This window comes from Neocloeon triangulifer, unplaced genomic scaffold (genome assembly GCF_031216515.1).
Source record: "Neocloeon triangulifer isolate White Clay Creek 2 clone unplaced genomic scaffold, ASM3121651v1 ptg000004l, whole genome shotgun sequence".
Lineage (NCBI taxonomy): Eukaryota > Metazoa > Arthropoda > Insecta > Ephemeroptera > Baetidae > Neocloeon > Neocloeon triangulifer.
The window spans coordinates 4,378,180-4,401,599 of NW_026775547.1; the positions used below are offsets into that span (position 1 = coordinate 4,378,180).

General features: G+C 36.2%; 1 protein-coding gene across 5 annotated transcripts in view; it reads right to left on the reverse strand.

The window, feature by feature from the left end:
* LOC132193303 (multiple PDZ domain protein-like) overlaps positions 1-23,420 on the reverse strand; it is a 114,839-nt gene that overhangs the window by 25,630 nt on the left and 65,789 nt on the right. For all 5 annotated transcript variants that reach the window (XM_059613884.1, XM_059613883.1, XM_059613887.1 and 2 more), the window contains one exon: positions 2,939-3,135. In XM_059613884.1, the coding sequence (XP_059469867.1) occupies positions 2,939-3,135 (197 nt within the window). The remainder of the gene's footprint in view (positions 1-2,938; positions 3,136-23,420) is intronic.

The following is a 23,420-nucleotide window of genomic DNA, read 5'->3' on the forward strand; positions in this document are numbered from 1 at the left end:
CATTTTTTTTAGCCCTTCTCGTGCGATAAGAAAAAAAATCCACCGCCGGTGCAATAATTAGAAGGCAAGAAAACGCTCTGCGCAGTCAATTGACGTCATCAAATTAGGTAATTGAAGGGGGTGTAGGTATCACATGAATGGACGTCACTTTGCCGTGCGCTTTTATTTATCAAAGGGACCCGCACATCCATCTCCTCTTGGCCGACCGGACGGCCTTTGGGGGATTAGCCGGGGCCAAAAACTCACTAGCCAAAGTCACCACTCACAATCAGCAGTGGCCGGTCTCGCTCGGCAAAAGAAATTTGCCAAATCACTTGTTGCAAGATATTTTGACGGAAAAACGGAGAAAAATAATAACAAAAGTGGCTAGATGGTTTTAATTTATAATTGATTTTATGCTTTTTCTCCTAAATTTTTTTTGCAGCGCAAAAAAAACAATTTTTCATTGTTTCAAACTCAATTTTATAACGAGAAAAAAAATTAGCAGAATTATTCAAAAATTTATCTTCATACTTCGTCTCCATAGCCAATGCAATCTAGAAAAGCTCTTTATATGGTTTTATAAACATTTCATGGAAAACTGTTAATTAATTTTCTTGATTTATATTGTCTTCAAGTGTTTGACGCTAGTTTTGTACAGCCATAGTTGCGTTCAATCCTTGTTAAAATTGAAAGGATTGAAAAAGTATTTCAGATTCATTCAAAATTTAAGGTGTTACAATCGAAATATTAATTTTTTTTTTGGCAGAATAATTTTGTCGGTGACGTTTTCCTGCAAATTTACAAATTAAGTTGATTTTAATAATTGCTTTTAGGGCCTTTAAAATGGTAAAAAATTGTTCATTTGAGAGATACAAAATTTAAATAAAAAAATTTGACCTTAATTTCTAAACAATATTTTGATATGGAGGAAAGAAGTAATAATCTGCTGATATTTCTAAATATTTTTTCATATCTGGAGGAAAGAATTAAGCACTCAAACACACTCGCAGTGATAATCATGAAGTGAAAATTGTATTTTTTTTTTACAGACCTCCAGTTTGCCTTTCAGGACAATGACGCCAAAACCCTTGATCAAATCGTCACACAGAAGAGTAAAAATTTGAAAATGACCGAGTCGGTATAAAAATACAACTAAGTGGAGTAAAAGATTCATTACAGAAGTTTATATTTTGGAGAATTCTATTTACTTCATTATTTTTTCTCATGAAAAAGCACAAAAAAAGGATAACCAAAATTGGTACATACAGCAGTTTTTAATAATAATAAAACTTTTCACTGCAGAAAATATTTTTTTAACGTTTCAGAATACTTTGATTTAAACTGTCTTAATTTTTTTTTATTAATTCAGTAAAAATACTTATACCGTTTGTTTCAATCAAAACAATGTCTTTTGAAAAAGGGTAGATGCGCCACTGATTGTGAATTGAGAGGGAGAAGATGAGAGGCACGCGCGCGCCCTTGCGATTTTTCACGATCAGCGGAGCGCGGCTTGAGAGGAGCCAATTAATTAAGCCGCCGCAAATAGCCGTGCCACGACGAGGGTCAACGATGCATTATTATTTTCTGATCGATTTGCATGCCGCTCAAGAGAGGCGCAATGCGCAATCGATTGGCGGGAAAACGGCCGCGATTTAACAACGCTTGTTTCGCTGGGTGGCTAATTGTGTGCGGAGGCGTTTAACGAGCGACGGCGGCCGAGTAACGCGACTGCACGATATGGAGTGCAGCAAAAATTGGGTCAACAGCTGCTCCCGAAGCCATCAAGCAGGAGCTCGAGTTGCACTCAAAGTTAAAATAAAAAAAAGAACTCTGCATTGCACCCCACTTGCGCATCTGTGGCAATTTCACTGCAGAGCGAATCACTGTGCACTACAAAACCTGCATTGTCAGGCAGAATCTGCATCAGTGAACCTTTTTTTAAATTAAATTCCTTGGAGAGGCATTATATTCCGAAAGTCTCTTTCAATCTAGAAATAAAAAATAGAGAAGTAATTCCGGGATAAAATAAATTTTACAATTTTTGAAACTGTTTGCATTATAATATAAAGCTTGATTTTCAATAAAATATTGACTTTTAAGTCTACGACTTGTAATCAAGTAATATAATCAAAGATAAAAAGTAATACATTTAAAACTTATTAATCTATAGATTTAAAATTTAAATTGATTTGTGTTGTATAAGAACGGTTTTGAAATTTTTCTGATTTTGAAAGTGCACATTGTAAAAGTGAAAAATATTTCTTTCAAACCTTTCGTTAATTAAATCCCCACAAAAATTTGCCTGCTAGAATTGAGAAAAATTAAATACTATATAAGCCACATAAAAAAACGTTAAAATTTTAAATTTTTTTCGAATTTCACATGGAAAACTTTAACTTTCCTGACACCATTAGCCAGATTCCAAAACTTCCTTATGCCTTTAAATAAAGTATTTTTTAATTTAATATTTTATATTTTCTACTACTAAAAAAAAATTTAATTCAGTTTCGAATAAGGCAAAATTGTTTAGGGCTGTCAGGAGGAAAATTTGGCCTTAAGTGCTTGTCGGCAATGTAAATAAACAAACAGCGGAATGTTTATAATTCATTAAGAGCGGATAAAAATTTTAATTCATACAATCAGCTGTAAAACCCTCCTTTGCAGAATCTGCTTTTTTTGGGGAGCATTATCGTGGAATTTTAAGCCAGTTGGATTTTTGTTAAACAAAAAAGGGGTTGTGGAGCCAATTAGAGAAAGTAAATAACCGACTGCGGCTCACATTCACTTGAGGGGTAAAACAGCGAGTGCAAGTTTATCGGCGAGTGAAATTTTAATTGGCATCGAGACCGAGGGACTTGGTGCTCTGTGAAAAAAATCCAGCCTTTGCAAGTCAAACAACTCTTTCTTTCTCGACCTATCAGAATCTAATTAGGAATTGACGGGAAAAAGTACTCACTTCGAGAATCTCGTCTCCGACTTTGAGGGTGCCCTCTTTGCAGGCGGTTCCGCTGGGGTTAAGGCCGCACACAAACACCGCCATCCGGTTTCGATCCTTGTGGCCGGCCAAGCTGATGCCCAGCCCCTGTTGACCCCTTTCGAGGGCGGCGATCATCAGTGTACCCTTCAGAGCTCCGTACTTCTTCTTCACTTTATCTGCAATCAGAAAGCACGCTTTCCTGTCAAACGGCACAAACACTCACGCTAGAAATGCAATATCCGGCAACCCGCTGCACGCACGCAGGTGTCGCGGAAAAACGAGGCCAAAAAGGCCTCCTCGCCCTTCGCTCGCTCGCTCGCTTGATTCAATAAGCTCAGAAACGGCGGCGACCTTGTTTTTCGTCGCGGATGCGGAAAAGGGTCTCGTTTACGAGTTGAGTGCTCGGCCGCCACCGGCTCTGCAGCCCCTTTGAGCAGCTTTCCAATGGACGCTTTCGTGCAAATTGCTGCCAATATAGACGGAAATTTTTATATACCTCGAGAGCAGTTTTGCTTCAGCTTGTTAATTTAAAGACTGCTAAATCAAATTCGAAAGAATCAAATCAAATCAATATTAACAGTCCCTGTTTGATCAAGAGAATGTCTGTTTTATTTTTGTGATTTTATATTATAAATATTTCAATTTTTTTCAACTGTAGGAATTTGATTGCAAATTAATATGTTAATAAAATCAATGAGAGATTTAAAGCAACCATTTTGTATGCATAGATTGAAGATTCAAAATGTGCCTCGCAAAAAAAATTTACAAAAAGAAAAAATATAATTAAATAGTAAAACATTTTTGGCTCAAATTTCTGTTTAAAAAAACCTATGTGAGGTTTTTAAGTGAGTTTTCAACCAAATTCTTAGTTCTATAGAAAACAAAATTAAATGAAGGAAATTTCAAAGCCAAATTTATTTATTTAAATTTCATGAAATTTGGTCCATTTGGTAATATTTTGCTCGGATTTTTATTTTAAACTTTCCAATTTTTTTTTTAAATGTATCGGATCTTATTATTTTTTTAAATTTTATTCTATAGTTTGTTGCAAATTCTCAGTTTCTTTATTTTTATATATTCATTTTTTTCTTTAGTTGCAGGTACATTTTTTGCTATTACTTTTGCATCAATTCAAGAGTTCATTTCCACCAATTTTTGTTCCACTAGTTTGTATCAGTTGAATACAATTACAGGCATTCGCACGCACACTGCTATTCCAAATTGGTCATCAGCCGTGCGCACCAATTGGCAACTTGGCAATTTTCTGCCCCAAAAAGCAAACGCCGCTTTCGCCCCTCACGCTCGCACGCGAAACCGCAAACTAAATGCCACGGTGCGTTCAATAGGTCCGGAATAGTCCATGTATATTATAGACCCCTATAAACATATACACACGTTAATGAGAGCGAATTCCCTCACTGAACGTTTCAAACTTGGCACACGTGCGCCCCGATCACAAACAAAAGCTTGGAAAAGGTAGCAATTTGTCATGCGGCGCTGACTAAACAAATTAACTTCAAAGCAGCCATAATTAGCGGAGGCAGAACGAGCTCTTGACTGAAGCATTGCAACACACGGCAATGTATCAATTCCAACGACTCTGCGGGGAAATGAGTTGGAGAGCAAGTTGAGCGCAAACGTCTTTGTCAAAAACTCCATATTTTTGGAGGTGGGATAAAATGTGATAAATTTCTTTTGGGTTTGCTTAGAAAGAAATAAAAAATTTAGAAATTGTTATGAAGGGAACATAGTTAGATAAAATATTATAACATAAGAAAAGGAAAAGTCATTATCTAATCAAAGGTTTTAATGTTAAAATTAATTTCAAGTAAAATGTCGTGAAGGTATTATTATTGTGTAAATATTTCATAAATCTTGAAAATTTTGATTTAATTTTTCTAAATTTCTATGTAATTGCTTTTCAGTGAGTGATGGAATTGAAATACAACAATTTCTGAGATAAATCTAAAGCTGATTTAAAAAAAAATTTAATGAATATAAAATAACAATAGAACGTAGAACATTATGCTGTAAATAAAAAATAAATAATTTCACAAAAAAAGAAAATAATAATTTAAATGAAATTATTTTATATCTTTAAAAATTTCAACCAGTATTGGAGAAAGTTAAAAAAAAATTAGCATGGGAAGGAATAAAATGATTTATTAATTAGCAAAATCCGCTCTAATAAACTTTGTTTACTGAAAACCTGAGCTCTTTAATAAATCCCCGCCGTAAACTTGTCTGCAAACTAATTGCAAGTACAATAATTAATGGGAAAACTTGGCACGAAAGAACAGACCATTGGTGTGTCAACATTTAGATTGGGCCCAGCCGTGAACCGAGTCCCTTCATTGTTCAGCACAAAGAGAAACAGGAAACAATCGCTCAAGGGTCGCGCGCTTTTTCGCTTATTTGCACGACAGATTCGCGCACGGCTCTTCATCGCCGCCGCACCAACAACGCTCTCCAGAAGTCAATTAACCTCTTTGCGAGGAAACGCAGTTTATCACCAGCAAGTGCGAAGGCGCCGTCAAATTAGCACCAGCCGGCCTTGCAGTTTTTGCGCAAAACAAGCGTGAGAAACGCGGCTAATTAGAGAGCTATTAATTTCAAGCGCTTCTCTAATTAGCTGGGGAATTTTGTTAAAGTTTTCCTCTTGTGCCTTTGCTACTTTTATCATCTCTTCTTATTCGCCGACCTACTTGTATGGAAATTGCCTCTAACTTGAAACGGTCGAATCTAATTTCGCCGAGAGCAATAATAATCAGATCTTCTTCTTTCATCTACTCCGAGTTTCTTGCGAAAGAAACTGGCTGACTAGTTGATGCAAATGTTCTTTGGAGCGACAGCTTTGAAATAATTTTATTGCTTCACAGAAGAAAAGGGTTGCACTGTAAACAAGCTTTCTGTATTCTGACGTTGTTTGTTAACACAAATGTTATAGCTTTCTTTCCAACGACGGTTCTGTTTTGCAAACAAGTTGTGCAGACTGCGATCTTTGAAGTGAAAAAGAAGAAAAGAAGATGGATGCTGTTAATTATTTTTAAATCATAGTAAGAAACAATAATAATTGAAGAATATTACTTCCTCAAACATAAATTAATTTGATTGAAATTTGATTTTCAAATCAATCTTAGAAATATTAAACTCAGGATAATAAATAATTCTTTTTATCTATATTTTTAGATACTCATTTAAAAATTGGATTGAGGCACTTCTTACAAATGGAATTCCGGAAATAAATTAAAAATTACATTTACAGGCAAACGGTGAGCAGATAAAAATATAATAAAATTTAACACTGATTACTGTCTGCGGTTAAAATTTTAGCGCTTCTATTAAAAACCTAAATCCACAAATTTTTCTTTCAAAAATAAATCACTTTCAGTTTTCAGAGTGGAAATTGTCTGGACGGGGCTCGCAGCATAATCTGCTAAAAAGCGTCCAACTTCACAGTAGCTCATGTAAAATAAAAAAGCTTTAAAAATTCAGCAGTGAAAAAGTTGGCCATTCGCAAATCTCTTTCTTTCTAGACTGGTCGAGCAGTGCGTCAGAAGCTCTTTTGTTTTTGCGTTTGTCGGCCGAGTTTGCGTGGCGGATGCACACTCAGCATTTGTCTGTCCTTTTTACAGCGAGTCTGCTGCGGTGGCGGCGACGGACAGATCAATGCAAGGCAAGGGCGATCCGTGAGAGTGGCGAGGAAATAGTACCATTATTCGATGCAGCGCCACTTAACCCTCGCCAAAAGCACCCCTGGCTGGCTGCCAGTCCTCTCCACCCACCCGCCGGCCCGCATACCTGCCGGTCCATGTGTTGCGAGAGGACTTTTGTTTGTGTTTTTTTCCTCGTTTCGCCCGCTGCCTGCGTTTGTAATGATAACAGAGGGCCGCCATCTCTCTCTCTCCCTCTGACTTGTGTTTTTGCCCTGCGAGTTGCAAGTCGGCTTTTCCTGCGGTTTTAATTTTTGCGGTCGGCGCCTGCTTGCACAGTCTCTTTTGAAAAAGAGCTCTTGTGATGCGATTTGGTAGCTCGAAAAATAAAAATCACGCAGAATTCTTTCTTTTTATGTGCCGAAAAATGACCTTTTTGATGGCCGTTTTCCGGTTGCAATTCACCGCATGCCAATCACGGCGATTGGCAAAGTTTGGTGGAACTTCCTCCATCGCTTGGCATTCTGGCCACGAGTCTGCGGATGAGGGTCGAGAGGATGAGGGGGCATTAGTGTCAATCCATATTACGGCCGTTCAGAAAGAATTGCAACAAATGTTCATTTCAAACGGTTGAGATGGTAAAAAAAACTACTTCTTATTTACAAACTCAAAATAATTTCAAGATTATTTTGATGTAATAGGAAAAATTTAAAATGAAGTTTCAAATAAAAATAAATATAATAATTTTAGAAGGGGAGGGTGAGTAATTTAGAAAATTGAGATTAAATTATTTGATTATTTTGGATTATTTCAAAATTAATTTATTTTAAAAATGGGAAATAAGAATAAGATTAAATAAATATTAAATTTATTACTAAAATAAATTATTATTTCTTCTTTAAATTTTTTTTATCAGCTTATGTATTTTCCAAGGTAAACCCCAGGTTTCCTTCTAACTATGTGAGGACCATGTTGCCAAACAAGGGTTGATTTGAGTGCAGCCGCTCGGAAAGAGGGATTCGCTCAAGTAGTTTGCTCCCTTTCTTTGCGTGTTTGTTTCGAGGATCGATGATATGGACGCAGCGACTGCGATTTTCAATTTTGCAACATCTTTCAGCAAATTAGGCGGCCTTTGACCGTCGGCCTGCCGAAGTAATCTTCTTTCTCCGCTGCCTTTTCTTTGATTAGAAAATGGACCGATCGTCCGGCAGCGGAACAAGAAGAGCAAACAGTAGCGATTCCTTTTTAAATCCGACCGTAATTGAACGTGAAGAAAGATGCCAGGCTGATTGTAATGTTCGGTGAAATCGACACTCGACGACTTTCCTCGTGGCAATTCGCGGAATTGGGCGTTGGGAATTGGTATTGAAAATGCCAATTATAGGGATTTTTGCACATTATACCAGGGGTGCTGCTGCGAGCTGGTTACCGAATCGGTGACTCCGCCAAATTGGACGCGCAGTAAAGCGAAACGTGCTTTTCCTGGTTGGCAGGTCATGTTTAGTTTTTCATTAAGTTTACCTCGTTCAGCATTGATTTCAAAAGTCTGTACCACATGAATAAATTATTTTTATACATTAGCAAATAATCCCTTTTATTGGATTGTAAAAAGGTATTATTTCAAAGAATTTATAATTAATTTAATCGATATTAAGGAAAAAGGATTCGTTTCAAATTAAATTTTAAAATCAATAAAATTTGTGATGAATTACGTCGCAATATTAATTTGAAATTAAAATCTTATACTCTTTTCTCTTTAAACTTGTATATTTTAGTCAATTTTTAGCATTATTTTTCTGTTGCTAGTAAATGTCAATTTTTTTTAAATTTTTTCCCACCATTAAATTTTTCTTTGCTACACTTGAATGCCTGTGAGCGAAATACTTTATTCCAATCAACTTGACTTGCGAGTCTAATTATAAAACCGGAGCACGTTTTTTGTGTGTGTGCAAACTTTTCATCATGCCTGTTTACTTTCATCGCGAAAATAATACCGTCCGTATACATTTTGATGAATATCGGAGCACGTCAGCAATTTTCTGAAGCCTCATCAATCAACAACGGCAAACTGGAGGATGATAATTTCTTCATTAACACATGCGCTCGAATTTCGCTGCTGCGAAGCTGAAAAGTTTGTTTGGCGCTTGTAAGCGTATTTCGACGCAGGCTCGAGTTTAATATCAAGAGTCACGCGGCGCCCGGGGCGAGACTCGAATGAACGACAATGGGCTGCGCAAAACAAGGGAGCGGATTTCGTTTGACGAGAGAACGGCCCGTAATTGGCGGATATTGCACGAACAAGCGGCGGATCCTTTAAAGTGCCCCATTAGTAAGCGTGCATGGATTGAACGATGCACTGGAAAATTGCATTGATCTGAAAGCAAACGCTTGTCGGGCCTCGGGCTTTGAAATCCAGCAACGAGAGTGTGTAATGGATTAAGTACCGTGCAGAGTAATTATGCCTTTTGGACAGCAACAAAGCTGTAGACTGCGGGGTAAATGTTACATAAATGCACATCGTTTATAGGTCACAGTATAATTAAATGCAATTTTGTGTGATTTAAAATAGTTTTAAACCATTTTGTTCTCTTTTGGGTCATAAAAAGCAATGAACTCTATATTTACTAATGGTAATTCGATTGTGAGGGAACATTAGCCTTCAAATTATTTATCATTCCTCTAATTTATTATAGTATGAATATTTGTTCAAATCAGCTATACTGAAAGACCTACAATTTAAAGCATTTGGAATAAAAAATTGCTAACACTTTCGAGATCAAAAGACCCCATTCTCCGCAGTGAGCCTTGGTTTTTTTTAATAGCTTTTATTGATTTAACCGGAGTTTTAAACGTTAAATGGTTTAAATTTTCCAACCGGTTAACTTATGAAATTGAGCGTGCAATTCAAGTTCTTTTTAGGCTTGGAATTCTGGAGGAAATTCTAAAATGTAATTAGTTTTGCTTTTAAGCTTCTGAAATTATTAAGCTGGATTTTGCTTTAATTAAAATTTGTGAAATTCCTGGTAAAACTTTGCACAAGCTTCTAGAAATTTATTAATAAACAAAAATTTACCGACTTATTAGCTCCATAAGTTTTGTAAAAGTGGAAGCCATTTTTGCTTTGGTCTCGAGGGAAATGGCTTCCATTCGCGAAACTTTACCAACAATTTTTGCTCTAAAATTTCAAGAACCGTTGGAATAATTAATGAGGGTTATCCAAAGGCCTAACCTGATTGAGGATAATTTAACCCGTCATTGAATTTCAAAGGCGGACTACATTAGCCTGGGTCAGGTTAGATTTTTGGATTATAAATTTTTTACATAATAAATCTTTGAAAACCTCTTATTAAAATAAATTTCAACAATTCTTCTTTAGCTTCAAACAAGCCATTTATTTCTCATATCCAAAGAGTGAGCGATTTTTTAATAGCTGCCAACTAAAGCACGCTCTATTTTTTTTAGCTACAACACTGCCTGCGGTAAAAACTAAAGACTTGCAGGCGGGCGCCGTTTGTTCTGACAGTTTGAACGAGTGCTCGACCGGAATTTATTAACTCTCTTGTTCAAGACGAGCAGAGAACGTATTAATTCCGCCGCCACCAGAGAGAGTCAATTTATATCCTGCACGAAGAGTGTTCAATTAGCCGATGCAAATTCACAAATATCTCGAGGGTTGAATGGAGCAGCAGAGGTGAGGGCAAGACTTTGATAGCAAAACCAAGCGTCAATTAATTTAATTGCCGCGCAGCTGTGCGCCCTCGCAAATCGATTTGCTGTCACCGCTGCGATCATGCCGATGATGGAATGACAACAACACACACGCATCGCTCTGCCCGTTTCATTAAGACGAGCTGGCGCATCCATTATTCTGCTGGAATTTCGCCCGGATTTTATCGGCGAACAGAGACGACAGCGAGAAGCGAGTGATGCGCGTTTGCGACGAGACAATGAAATTAATGAGATTGCTACCTCAGGATGTTCCGAGTGAACACAAAAGGCCGCTCCCTCCCTTTTCATCTTTTTGCCCGCTCTAATTATAATATACCTGGGGAGATTTTATCGACTCCGAAAGCGTCAAGAGCAGAGAAAACGCCAAGTGGTTTCGTTTTTTCAGTTTCTTTTAGAGAAATCGTGGATTTAAAAAAATTGGAAAAAAAATATTCTTGATTTTAAATATCAATCTGTTAGGTCTAAGGCAGTCTGTTGATTTTACAGTTACAATTAAATTTAAAATTGATATTGGATATAATAAATAATAAAACGTTTAAAGTATATATCAAATTTCAAATATTGTAAAATTTTGCAAATTTAGAGCTTCATTTCATTTCAATGTGATTTTCATTAAAAATAATTTATAAATTCTAAATGTCCATATAATCTCTGATATTTAAGTAAACTTTTTCATCCCAATCAGAGATATTTATGATTTATTTTTTCTAAAAAGTGACCTAGAACTTTGTTCTCCGAGTTATTTGAACAATCACAGTTGAGGTAAAAGTAAATTGAAAATCGAATTTCTGTTTCCCTCATATCATTATTTTTATAGTTAATAATTTAACTATTTGATCATTGTTATTATTCATTTAATTATTATTCATTTGGCAAATTTATAACATGATTAATTTTAAAAAATCTGAACAATTCACCAAAGTTACCCAAATAATCCGACTAAACCGTTTACAATAGAACACTCGTACCCCTCGTTTTGATGCCTCTAACTCACATGTTTGGCCCAATGGTCTGTCCTCGTATTGTTTCAAATAATTGTCAAAGCGCCATTCAGTCTCTCTCTGTTCCATACCAGCGCGATCTTGATTGACGCGCCGTTGTTGCTTTTGTTGTCAATTAAATATTTATGCAGCAAAGCGGCGCACCGTGGGCGAGCAACAAACGCTCGCTCTCGTTTCGGTCGGCAAATGATGTCGCTTGTTTGTTCTGCGCTTCAGATCCCCTCGCATAAATAATAATGTAGAACCGAATAATGTTGCCGATCTCTAGTTTGCTCCCCGCAGATTTTAATTAAAACAGAGACTTAGAGCGATTAACGTGCGCTTCAATATCAACACGCGGCTCGTGTCAATATCAACTTGCTGAGAAGGGAGGCTTTTGCTCATGGCGTGGGGTTTGGCAGAAACTCATTAAAATGCAAGATGGCACTTCCGCCTTCTGTGACAGAAAACGCCTGCCAATGTAATCTTGCTCTTTTTTAATAATGGAAACTCCATAAAATTAGAATACCCACAGTTGATTAATTTGTACCAATTTTGAGTGATAATTAACATTTGTTTTATTTAAAAAGTATTTAAGGTTTTTAATTTTACTTCAATTTAACGTGGATTGTGTGCATGTAAAGAAATTGAAAATAAATAAAAATTATTAATTTATTGCGAGAGATTTAAATTTCGTTAAAATCTATTACTACAAAAAATTACTTCAGCATAACAAGACTTTTGAACTGCCAGAGGTTGAACAATTATTCAAAATTAGTTGAACAGCATATTTCATTAATATTCACCTACTTGCACTCGCCTTGTTTTGTACTAAACTCAAATTCTACGTAATACTTAATAGGTTCGTTCCGATTCGCAAAAATGTTTGAAATCGCCCCATTTCTGCGCGCGCTCGCGCGGCCTCTAAACTTTTGTTGCCTCTAAACCGCCTGGCGTACGGAGGAAGCGCCTGGCTTTTGATTTCAAAATTTTTTAAAAGTTTTGTCTGATTTCAAATGTAATAGATTTTTTTAATGCAATTTTCATGCAATTTTTCAAAGGCAAGATAATATTAAAAAACCACTAAGGATTGCAGAATATTGCTATATATTTTTCAATACGTTGCAGGCTCAGCATTAGCAGGCCATTGAGAAGGACTGCACCGCAAAAACGAGCGGAAATCTAGCACGGATGCTCGCAGGGAGCCAATTCGCAGGCTGCACCGCTACATTATCTGGCCGGCAGAGTCGTCGTCGGTGCTGCAGAAGAAGCCGTCGTCATTTCGGGAGAATCGGGCAGGTTTATTGATTATGTCATCATCGGCGCGCGCGAGATTTACTCACGCCGGCCCAACTTTAGTGCCACGTACAGTGTCGTTTCCCCGCCAGATGCAAAAGTTTGAGCGGCCAGATTTACGCGCCCGAAATAAATTGCGCTTGCTCGCGGAGAGAGATACTAAAAATCAAGCATTTGTTTACTCATCCAGAGAGTGGCGGCCGTAAATTTGGAATGAGCTTGCCTAACGAGACCACGCCGCTCTTATGAATGAGATCATATTTTTTTATGGAAGCGAAATAATGAAAGCGGAAAGCCAGCAGTTGGTCCGCGATTATACTCATTGGAAACGACCAGCTGCTGGTAAAAAAGGGGAAAAAATATCCGACACCTTGTTTTTATTGAAAACACAAGCAAGGCGTCTCAAGATGTGTCCATTTCCTAAATTGAAATATGAAATGAAATCCAGAAGACCAAGAGGAAGGTCTGGTATGAGGCCATTTCTTTTAGTAAGAAAAATAATCTAATGAAAATAGAGTTGAATTTGTATATAAATTAATATATAACATAACCTCAACTAATGGAAAATGGAAAAGTAAAAATTTATTAAATATTTACCTGACTTTCAGCATTTTCGTTTCAAAATTGTCCTATAATTTAATTGGACAACTTGGAGGGTTAAAATAGTTTCAGTGAAATTTTTAAAGTAATATTCTGCCCCCAGATTAACAATGACTTAAGTCCATCACATTTTGAGAATGACTCTGATAATAATAATCATACTCTCCTCATAATCCTGATGATAAAGAATAGTGTAGATCAAGAATCATAACATTGACATAAGTTTAATATGAAAAATGTTTAAAATTATTATCAGGATTAATTTAAAAATATCTTTTCTTGTTATTTAATTTAACATCATCCGAGAATAATAAAATAAATATTTTCTTTAAAGCAAATTCAAAATTCCTTACGACTTTTCAAAAAGTTTACACTTAAATCAATAATCATTTCCATTTTCATTTTAAATAAAAAATTTAGATACACAAAATCGCGTTTATTAACTCTAAATGTTGCAAACAACATTCCTCAAATCCTCTCAACAGAGAGAATCAAAATGAAATAGTGAAAGTGACTTGTCCACATTCCTCGGGGCCGTTCTAAAATAATAAAGATCCGGGCGGCCGGCCGAGCGTCGCGTCCGTTTATTATTGTTGGAAAAAGTTTTAAGTAGTTGGCGAGCGCAGTAGGTTTTTGGGGCGCTTTCTGGAGCCGCAGTGTGCCGTTTTCGCGGACTCCCAATCGATATGACGCCGAGACTGGCGCCTAAAAAGCTCTTCTTTCAGCAGCACTAACGCAGAAGAAGTGCCTTTTCACAAAAATGTGCCAGCAGCTGGATTTGACTCGGGTTGCATTCGCCTCCCCTGTGTACACACATACCTGCTCGCGTCTAATCAGATATACGGGTCGGTTCGCCCGAAATGGAGGAAGAACTTTCTTCTTACGTTCCATTTTTCCACCACGTGCAGGGGAGAAATTCAAAATGCTGCAACCTGCTACGCTCGCCCGTCGTGCAGGTTGCATAGCCCCGAAAGGCAGCCAATTTTCATTGTCCTGAGGGCTTTTATGCGGCGGTGAATGGGATGATTTATAGGCGGGTGCGCGCATCAAGCTATTGACTATACCGGTGGACATTGCACGTCGTGAATGAGGCGATTCATTATTTCCATCGGACAGGATGAGACTCGAGAAGGAAAGTGGAAAACTTCCAATGCGCAACCATCCAATCGGAAACTAATTACGACCTGTTTGATTTAATTGAAAAGAGCTGAAATATATTTTTACACCCGACTGTTGGCTTTTAAAGATACAAAAAAAAATAAGCTTCTTGTTTTTTTATTTAAAATTTTTCCCGAAATAAAAGAATTTTCATTTAAAAGAAAATAATAGAAACATCTCTTTAAATGTGACTTATGAAGCTGAATTTTAGTTAAAAAAAAGCCCTAGGAAAAGTCGTTTGGGTTCTTAAGCCTTTTAAAACGAATAATTTTCTCAAATTCTATATGAAAGTAAATTTTATTCATAATACATCTCTTGTTTTAAGTTTCTAATGAAATTAATAGTTCGTACAGCAATTCTAAGAAAAAGGTACAAGAAGATCGATAAACAGAGTCACAAAATTGTCAAGAAATTTTAAACAATTTTTGTGTATGAGGTCAAGTGTGAGTCCCATTGAAATCTAAATTTTTTTATGAAATTATCAAGATTTTGAGACCATAATTTGGTACATTTTTGCATAAATCACGTAAAAAATACTAAAATAAAAATTATAATTTATATAAAAATCAACTTAAACAATCATAAACATTAGAAACTTGAGCAAAATTATTATTTTTAGTACAATTTATACCACGCTTTAAGTTGAAAACTTTTCTAATTAATGTTTCCAATGCAATTATTTCCGAGCGAGCTGCTGCACAACTGGGACACCACACGAGTTTTTTTCCATCAATAAAATTTCCGCACCTCTACATGCAATTTTCCACGTGGGTAAAAAGTGCATCGCTGCACGTGTTTGCCGGTTGAAAGTTAAAAAGTGGCGATTCTCTCGAGCTCCATCATTGCTCGGCTCATTTGCTCTGTAGCAGGGAATCGAGTCGCCGACGCGGCAATAAAATTCACATCTCGTGGCGACGTCAATGACTCGCAAACAAGCTCGGCCGACCAGCTTTTCCTCTCGCTCGGATTTATTCCGGCGCAGAAATATAATTTGATGGGAGAGTTCGAGTGCAATTATAATGAGCGCGGAAGGTGCTCGAGTGGGTCGAGTAATTAAAGCTGCCACCAGATTGGAGATTAATTGCGTCGTTAATCGGGGACATAATTTATTCCACCCGTTCGCGTTTTGCTCGATTCGAGGGGTGCAAGTTTTAATGAAAATCGCGCACAACACGCGGCGAATTCTCTCGGGATATCCGCCGTTTTTCCTCGCAACTCGTGAGGAGAACAGTAGTGCTTTTTGTTTGTGTTTGAGAAGGCAAATAAAATTTGGCTGAGATAAGATAAGAGGAAATTGGTAATGAAATGAGTACCGAGAGGAAAATGGAACAGAAGAAGACGATAACTTTTATCTAGTGGGGACGCTCTGCATGTTGTGAAGAGTGTGATAAATTGTTTCATTTCGTCAGAAATTTATATGAAAATGAAAAAAAAAACAATTGTGAAAAATTAATCCATATGAAAAATATAATTGACAGAGACATCATAATATTTTTTTACTATAAATGTAAAATTTTTTTAAAAAAAATCTGTAAATTTATAATGAGGCGCTATCCTTCGAGTCGAATAAGGATACTTTTTGTTTATTTATCTTTTCACAATGTTGTAATGATGTTTAAATATGGTTGAACTAGCTCAAAACACCCCCGCTTTGTCTTGCAATAATTAAATAAACATTTTTTAGGCCGATTTTGAGCAAATTTGATTTCGTAGAGGTAATAATTTAAAATATGAAACAAAGAGCGATTGAGTCATGAAATTTAACATTTTTTTTTTAGATTTAAAAATAATTTTAAACAATGCTCCTAATTTTAATTTTAATTTTGGAATTTGTATTTCCCAAGGGTTGTTATAATAATTAATGAATCACAGAATGTTTATATGGTAATAAAAAAAGTCAAATTTGAAGAACAAAATGGCGCTCAAGGGGCCAATTAAAAGACAAACCCGCCTTTCCTGGTTTGTACAAATTTAATTATGTGCAAAAAAGGCTTGAAAACTTTCCAACGAGGAAAAGCCCAGTTAATTAATCATTTAGCATATTAAATAATAATTACTATCATTTAATTTGATACGAAAGGGTTGATTTCGGTTTTAAATGAGTTTTTTTTCATTATCTTTAACAAAAATTTCTACTTTTCCACCATAGCAGTTTTCCTATCTTTTTAACATACTTTTCTTGAATTGCAACATACCTTTTTAATGAAGAAAATAAAATGCAAAATTTATAGAATAATAAATTTTCGTGTACATTTGTAAGGAAAGAAAATTCTATGGAAAGCCCCTCAGCTCTGCAGAGTTGCAGCAACGCCTCGTTATATTTCTGCCGCTTGCACCGCGTTAATAATGAATCACGCGAGATGACGTCATCGCGGGGTGGATCAACCTGAGCAAGAGAGGAATTTGTCAGCCGGCGGCGGGGATAAACACGTAGTATTATGCAAATTCCATATTCCAGTCACGAGCGGGCGCACAAACTGTTCTCCCGAAATGCGACTTTGGCAATCTGTTATATCGCCGAGAAAGAAGAAAGAAAAACTCGCATGTATAGAGTCATCTGCTCGCTTTCTTTCTCTGCACCGTGGCCACCCGAAGGGGATGATAATGCGTGTTTGTTCCTCGCCACTTCTCGCTCGCTCGCACACGAAAGAGGCAAAAAATAAAAAAGGGCGAAGGGCGACTTTTGGATTTCGCCGCTGTCGCTTTTTTGTTCGCGCAAACTTCGAGCTGAAAGCTTTTTGTCGCGCCTTTCAATGAAATTTCAAGCAGGCACTTTTCATGTATGGAAAACGCATTTCATATTTTTATTTTTAGCAATATGAAATTTAAAAAGGAATAAAGAGCGCGAAAAATTTTCACCCTCTGGTGAAAAAATGTATCACGTGTAAGTAATTAAAGTTAAAGTAGATGTTAACAGACTGGCAGACTATAAAAGTGTAAAAAATATTCCAGCAACTGTGAAAACTTCAATTGCAATTCTCTGATACAAAACACAAAAACAGTGACATAAGTTTCTTTAACTAAACATTAATCTTGAGTATCTTGACCTTTCCTTCTAATCATGCAATAAAGTCATTTAAAATTTATACCTAATAGAACAATTTTAAAGCGCCTTTCCAGAAATAATTTTTGCTCTCCAAAAAATTCAAAATTTAATGACCGAAATTTATATATCAACTAAAAATCAACACTGCTTTGGAAAAAAACACGAGCTTATGATAAGTTTGGCTTTTTTAATCAATAAATTCGACCGAATAAGTGAAATTTGAGACATAGATGGTTCTTTTGGCGGGAAAAGACGAGTTTTCAATGGACTATTGATTCAACCATCATTGTAGCTAACATTTAGATCACAATTTCAATTTTAGTTATTAAATTTTGTGCTCTATCAAATTCAAGAATAAAATTTATTACAGGACAGGCCCTTTAATTGTGATCTAGAGTTGTTGATATCTACTTTAAATTTTTGCGGGCGATGATGTGCAAAAATCAGTGGGGCCAACACAAAAAATTACGCCGTCAATCAAGTTGATTGTGCGCTTTTCGGCCTGGTGTCGCGAGCGGCAATTTATCACGAACAAGCGAGCTTCACTCTCGCTCAGTCCATAATTAATGCCGGCGATTTATTTTGCATGCGACGCGTGTTTGGCGAGCGAAAACAAAGGAGGCCGAAGACAAGGTCTGCGAGCAAACATTCTCGAGGAGAAAGGAGGGCTAAAGGGCTCTCGCCGGCGCACGCGGTCATTCATAAAATATTTTGGGACACACTCTCGCCCCTTCCTGCAGGGGCGGGTCTCTGTAGTTGCACCAACTGATAAAATATTCAAAACATACTGCCAGCCCGCCGCATCTCGAGAAATGAATTTGCATGCGCTATTGCGACGACTTCCCGTTTGACCCACTTCCCGGAATCCCTCCGCCCGCGGCCTAATGGAAATTTTGAATGTTTAACGTTTTGGCCAAGGTTAATTGTAATAAGTTTTGACAAAGCTGAACATTTCGCTTGAACAAATGGAATTTTGTGGTATTTTGTTTGCGACAATTCAAGATTAAATAAATGAATATGACCTGGACAGTTGAATTAAATTCAACTAAAGTAAAATGGATTTAAATTTATTGAAATAAATCAACCAGTGCTAGAGTAAAATTATAGCAGTTAAATTGAACTAGAATCTGAATAACATAATCTAGATTGGAATTATTTCAACTAGATCTATTATATCACTAATTTTTTAGTGTCTTATTAATAGAAAACGTGGAGAATATAATTATTTTTAAAATTGATTGTTTATAATAAATAATGCTGTTTTCACCCAAAATTTAAACAGCGTCCTTTAATTAAGAATTATATTTAAATTGCATTTAATCTTTTCCCTGCAAATTGTACAATAATATAATAAAGATTCACCAATTCCATTTAGTTTATTTTGTTCTTATTTTAGAAATGATAATGAGTGAAAAATCGATCATTCGCTATATCTTTGGGATTAGAGAGCAAACAATAGACTCTCATGGTTGTAATAATTGCGCCATTCTGGCGACAAACGTACTGCACTGTCAGCGTAGTGAAAGGACAAATGATATTCCGAGCGAGCAAATGGTGGAAGAGGGATTTTAAACAAACGAGCTGCGAGCGAGCGAGAGAGATTAATGCGGCGCTCGCCTTTTTTGCTCGTAGGGCCGCGGTTGTGTAGTGGCTGTGCGGTGGCGGCGGCGGATAATTCTACATTTTCTTTCTTTCATCCCTCAAAACCGCCGCCGCCGCTGCGTGCTCTTTTCTCCTCGCCGAATAATTTGCATAATCCCGCACCGCGCGCTTTTGTGAAACGTAATTCTTTGCTTCTTCGTAATTCCGCGTGTACCGCTTTGACAAAGGACAAACGCGGATGAATTTTGAGCTCTCAAGACGAGCGGCATATAATAATTATTAATAAGCTGCGAGACGGAATGGCAACGAGCTTCCAGTTGTGAGAATAATCTCAGGAAAACGTCAATTTGGAGCAATTTGAAAAGAAATAATGACCTAGCGAGTTCTGCATTTAGATTATTATAATACAAAATATAATTGAATTAATTTTCAGCATTGAAATATGATCAATATTGAAGAGATTCCAACTTCTTCTTTTATTAGTTAATTATAAAGATACGAAAGATACAATTTTTTTAAACATGATTATTAGCATTTAATTTTGACAGTTAAATAAATAAATTTTGCCAAAGAAACACATTCGATCCTTATTTTAATTTCTTCTACACAGATGAAGAGAAAAAACCAAATAGACAAAATGCGGAAAATATAAAAAGACAAATAATGTTGAAAATTTTTTAATCGTTGCACTTTGAAATTAATTAAATCAATTTTCAATTCATACTTGCAGCTGATTTTCAATTTTAAACTAAATTTTAAATTTAAAGGCTAGAATATTAAAAACATTTTAATTTAAAAACATTGCATCCTGAACCCTTTCATGATTGAAACACGGAAAAAGGATTGTTTGAAGTTCTGTGCACTCGCCCTCCAGCTCCCAAAATGTGGAACGTTTCAAACGAATGAACTCGCATCGCAATCAAGCTTCCGTTTAATTACTAACCAAAAGCTAATGAAATCACGCTCCAGTGAACTCATCCCAGTAAGGCAGCATGTTTTATAATAATAAAAGTGCACCACCTACACGGGAATCGACGAGCCTTTGATTGTGCTGCACAAGAAAACAAATTACCCTTCCGGCTTCAAAGTAAAGTATGTTTGCCGCTGCAAAAACGTCCCTGTTCACTTGCAGCTGCAAACGCCGGCTACGATATAAGACCAGCCTTTCTTCGCCGAGTGTCGCCCTTTCTTCAAATTTATTGCATTCCAGCTGCCAAGATCAAAGGAGCACTTTTTATGCCTGGAATATCATATTCTCCCTCGGTTTTTAAATTCGTTCGAAAACTGACGCCGTGCCACAGAAGTGGAATTTAATTTTTTCGGATAAAAAAAGGTGGTGTGTTGTGAAATTGTAAAATTTGTGCTTCAATGAAAGCCGAGCATGGTGACTAAACTCAGAGCAAATTTAATTTTGACGTCTTATTGAGTTTAATTTCACAAATTTATTATTTCTGTGTGATCTATTTTTAGAGTTCATTTGCATAGAGATGAGACAGAGGCTGGTATTGATTAATAAAAAATAAAAAACTAATATTTTGAAATTAAAAAGTAATAAAACAATGTTAATTATATCAAAATAGGACCATAACTAATGAACTTCAAAATAATAGTTCAAAAAGTGGGGTTTTCAAAAATAAAGCAGCTGGTTAATTGTTAAAAATTAATTCTAAACGTTATTAAAAAAATTGCCAGGGAAATTAAATAATCCACAAAATTTCAGAGCATTTTAATAATTATTTAAAACATGTTTTTTTTTCTAAAGTAAATTTTAATTGAAACTATAAAAGAGAGAATTTACTGCAAGTTAATTAAGAAAATTAAAACAAAGAGTAAATATATTGCCTCATTAGCAGTTTCGGGCTGAGTCAAGCATTATAAATCAGCGAGAAAATTGCCCACCGAAACGAAATTCATGTTCATAACCATTAGCAGAGCGTCGCGTCTAAATTGCATCGCCGCTCATAGAAGCTGCAGAAGTCGTTAACGAAAAAGCAGCATCCATAAAATTCGGCTAATATCGCTCTCGGCTGGAACAAAAACTATTAAGAAGAGCAGCGAGCCGTGGAGGCGTTGAACAGTCGAACGCAATTTGAAAAAGCCGATGAGCTTAGCGCGCGCGAAATAAAGTTTGCCAATCTTTTTCCAATATATTTGGACAAAAGGTGCAGGAAAATGCGCGAGGGGATGAAGCAATAATCCGGTCTGCGCAAAACAACAACGAGGCGACGCACAATGGCCGCACTCCAAGTCGGCCGGAATTATTTCGAGAGTGCAAAAAGCACGAGAAGAAAACGACGGTGCGGCCTCGCGATCGATCTGCGGCCGGCAAAAATAAAACGAGAGACGCGTGTTCGAGTGCTCCTCCCCGCACCTGACCCGCGACCAACCCTTTTCGCGGCCACTTGTGCTCCCGCATTTTTCGCAAGCCGATTTTCCATCGGGAAAAGTTTGTTTATGCAAAAATTTACAGACATTTTCCGCGAGCGTATTGCGGATTTTTCCACTTTGTAATTTATTTCATGAGGTTTTTCCATGCAGAGAAAGCCTGCGGGAGAGAGTTGGATTTCTTCTTTCTCAATAATTTGTTTTCTAACTTTTCGGGAAGTTCTTTTGAATAAATAATACTTGGAACTTGAACATTTGAATGCCTAAATTTCTTTTCATAACAGGTATGTAAAGAAAGATGAAGATAGAATTCAATTAATATTAATTCTTTTTTTTCTTCACTGCTTATCAAAACAAAAACATAGACTCTCAATTTGTTTTTCAATTCCAGTAAAGAGAAAAAAATGATTAAAAAAAGAAACTCATAAATTGTCCCCCCCCCCCCCCCATATATTCAAAATTTAATTTAATTCTGGAGCGGAATCAATTAAAAAGTCCATTCTTACGAATTCAAATGTCGTGCAACTGACACCATGTAAGCATCTTAGAGATTTCCAATTAATAAATAAACAATAATTTTGTATTGTCATCAAGTTTGCTCATAAATAAAGGGTTTAATACTTTTCTTAGAGACATTAAACGTTGAATACTGAAACTATGCGAGAAAATCTAATACTTTGGAATCGAAAAAAAAATTATTAATTAAATTCAAGGGTAAATTTAACTTTTCTAATAAAAAAGACATGCAACCAGAGCTACAATAGACTGAGAAGTGCATTCGATTCGTTAATTATTAATTAATTACTTTTCGTTAAATATTTTGACAATTTTTACATAATTTAATCAATATTATTAAAATTGAGCTCCGATTAAGCTTCTTCCACTTTAAAAGGGCTCAATGAAGCAAATTTTAAGTTCAATTTTGCATCAGTAGAAAGTAACTGTTTATAAATTAAGAAGAAACATACATACATTTCTCAACTCTTCGTTTTTTCTTTTAATTAAAATTTAAAATCGGTTTTTTTATCTTTTACTTTGAATTCCCAAAATGTGACAATTTCTTAAATAATTTGCAACACTTTAGTTCATTATCCCCATAATTAGTGATAATAAAAGTTCGGGACGAAAATAGTCATCTTAATTTCCAACCATTTTTTGCTTGTTCGCAAATTAATTTCCGGCCACCGGCACGCGACGAATGCGAAAAGAGCGCAAAATGTGGAATTGCGCTCGGAAGGAATGGCGTGTATAAATATCCGCGCGCCGGAGGAGCGCGAAATGTCGCATTGTTTTCGCGCGGCGGCGACGAAAGAAGAACTCGTGGGGAGACAAACTGCGGAAGAAAGGCGCGTTCGCTCGTGGCGCTTGTGTAAATTTCCTGCCTTTTCAACCCTTGCTTTCGAGTGGATGCGAGCGGGGGCGAGAAAAAGAAAGCAGGGCGCAGCTGATAATAATTGCTGACGAGCCGCGCACAACAACGAGCACCTCTCCACCTGCATCCTCGAGAAACGCTGCGTTTGGCGCAAATTCCGTTTTTGCCTCACGACGCACCCTTGGGCGTGCAATCTTATCTGCAACGAGCCCATGCGTTGCTTCACCAATTGCGCATTTCGCATTTACGGTACAAAAATTTGCTTCAGACCCAAAGCATAATATTATCAAAACGTTTTAAGAGATTATAAAAAAAAAATTATATGATAAAATTATTGCATGGACTCTTTAATATACTATATTAATTTATTTATTTATTCATTTATTTACTTATTTATTATTTATTTGTGTATTCCTTTATTTATTAATTTATATATTGCCAACTATTGCAAGTAATCGATAATTAATTTTCATGTAAAATAACATATTTAAAATTCACTGATCTGCATTGACCTATAATTTAATTAATTTAAAAATGAATGAAAGTTCAACAGCGGTGATGTTAATGGCACAATTATTGCAAATTTTAGACAAACAAAAATTTATTCAGTAGCGATTTAGCGACATGAGTGGAATTAATT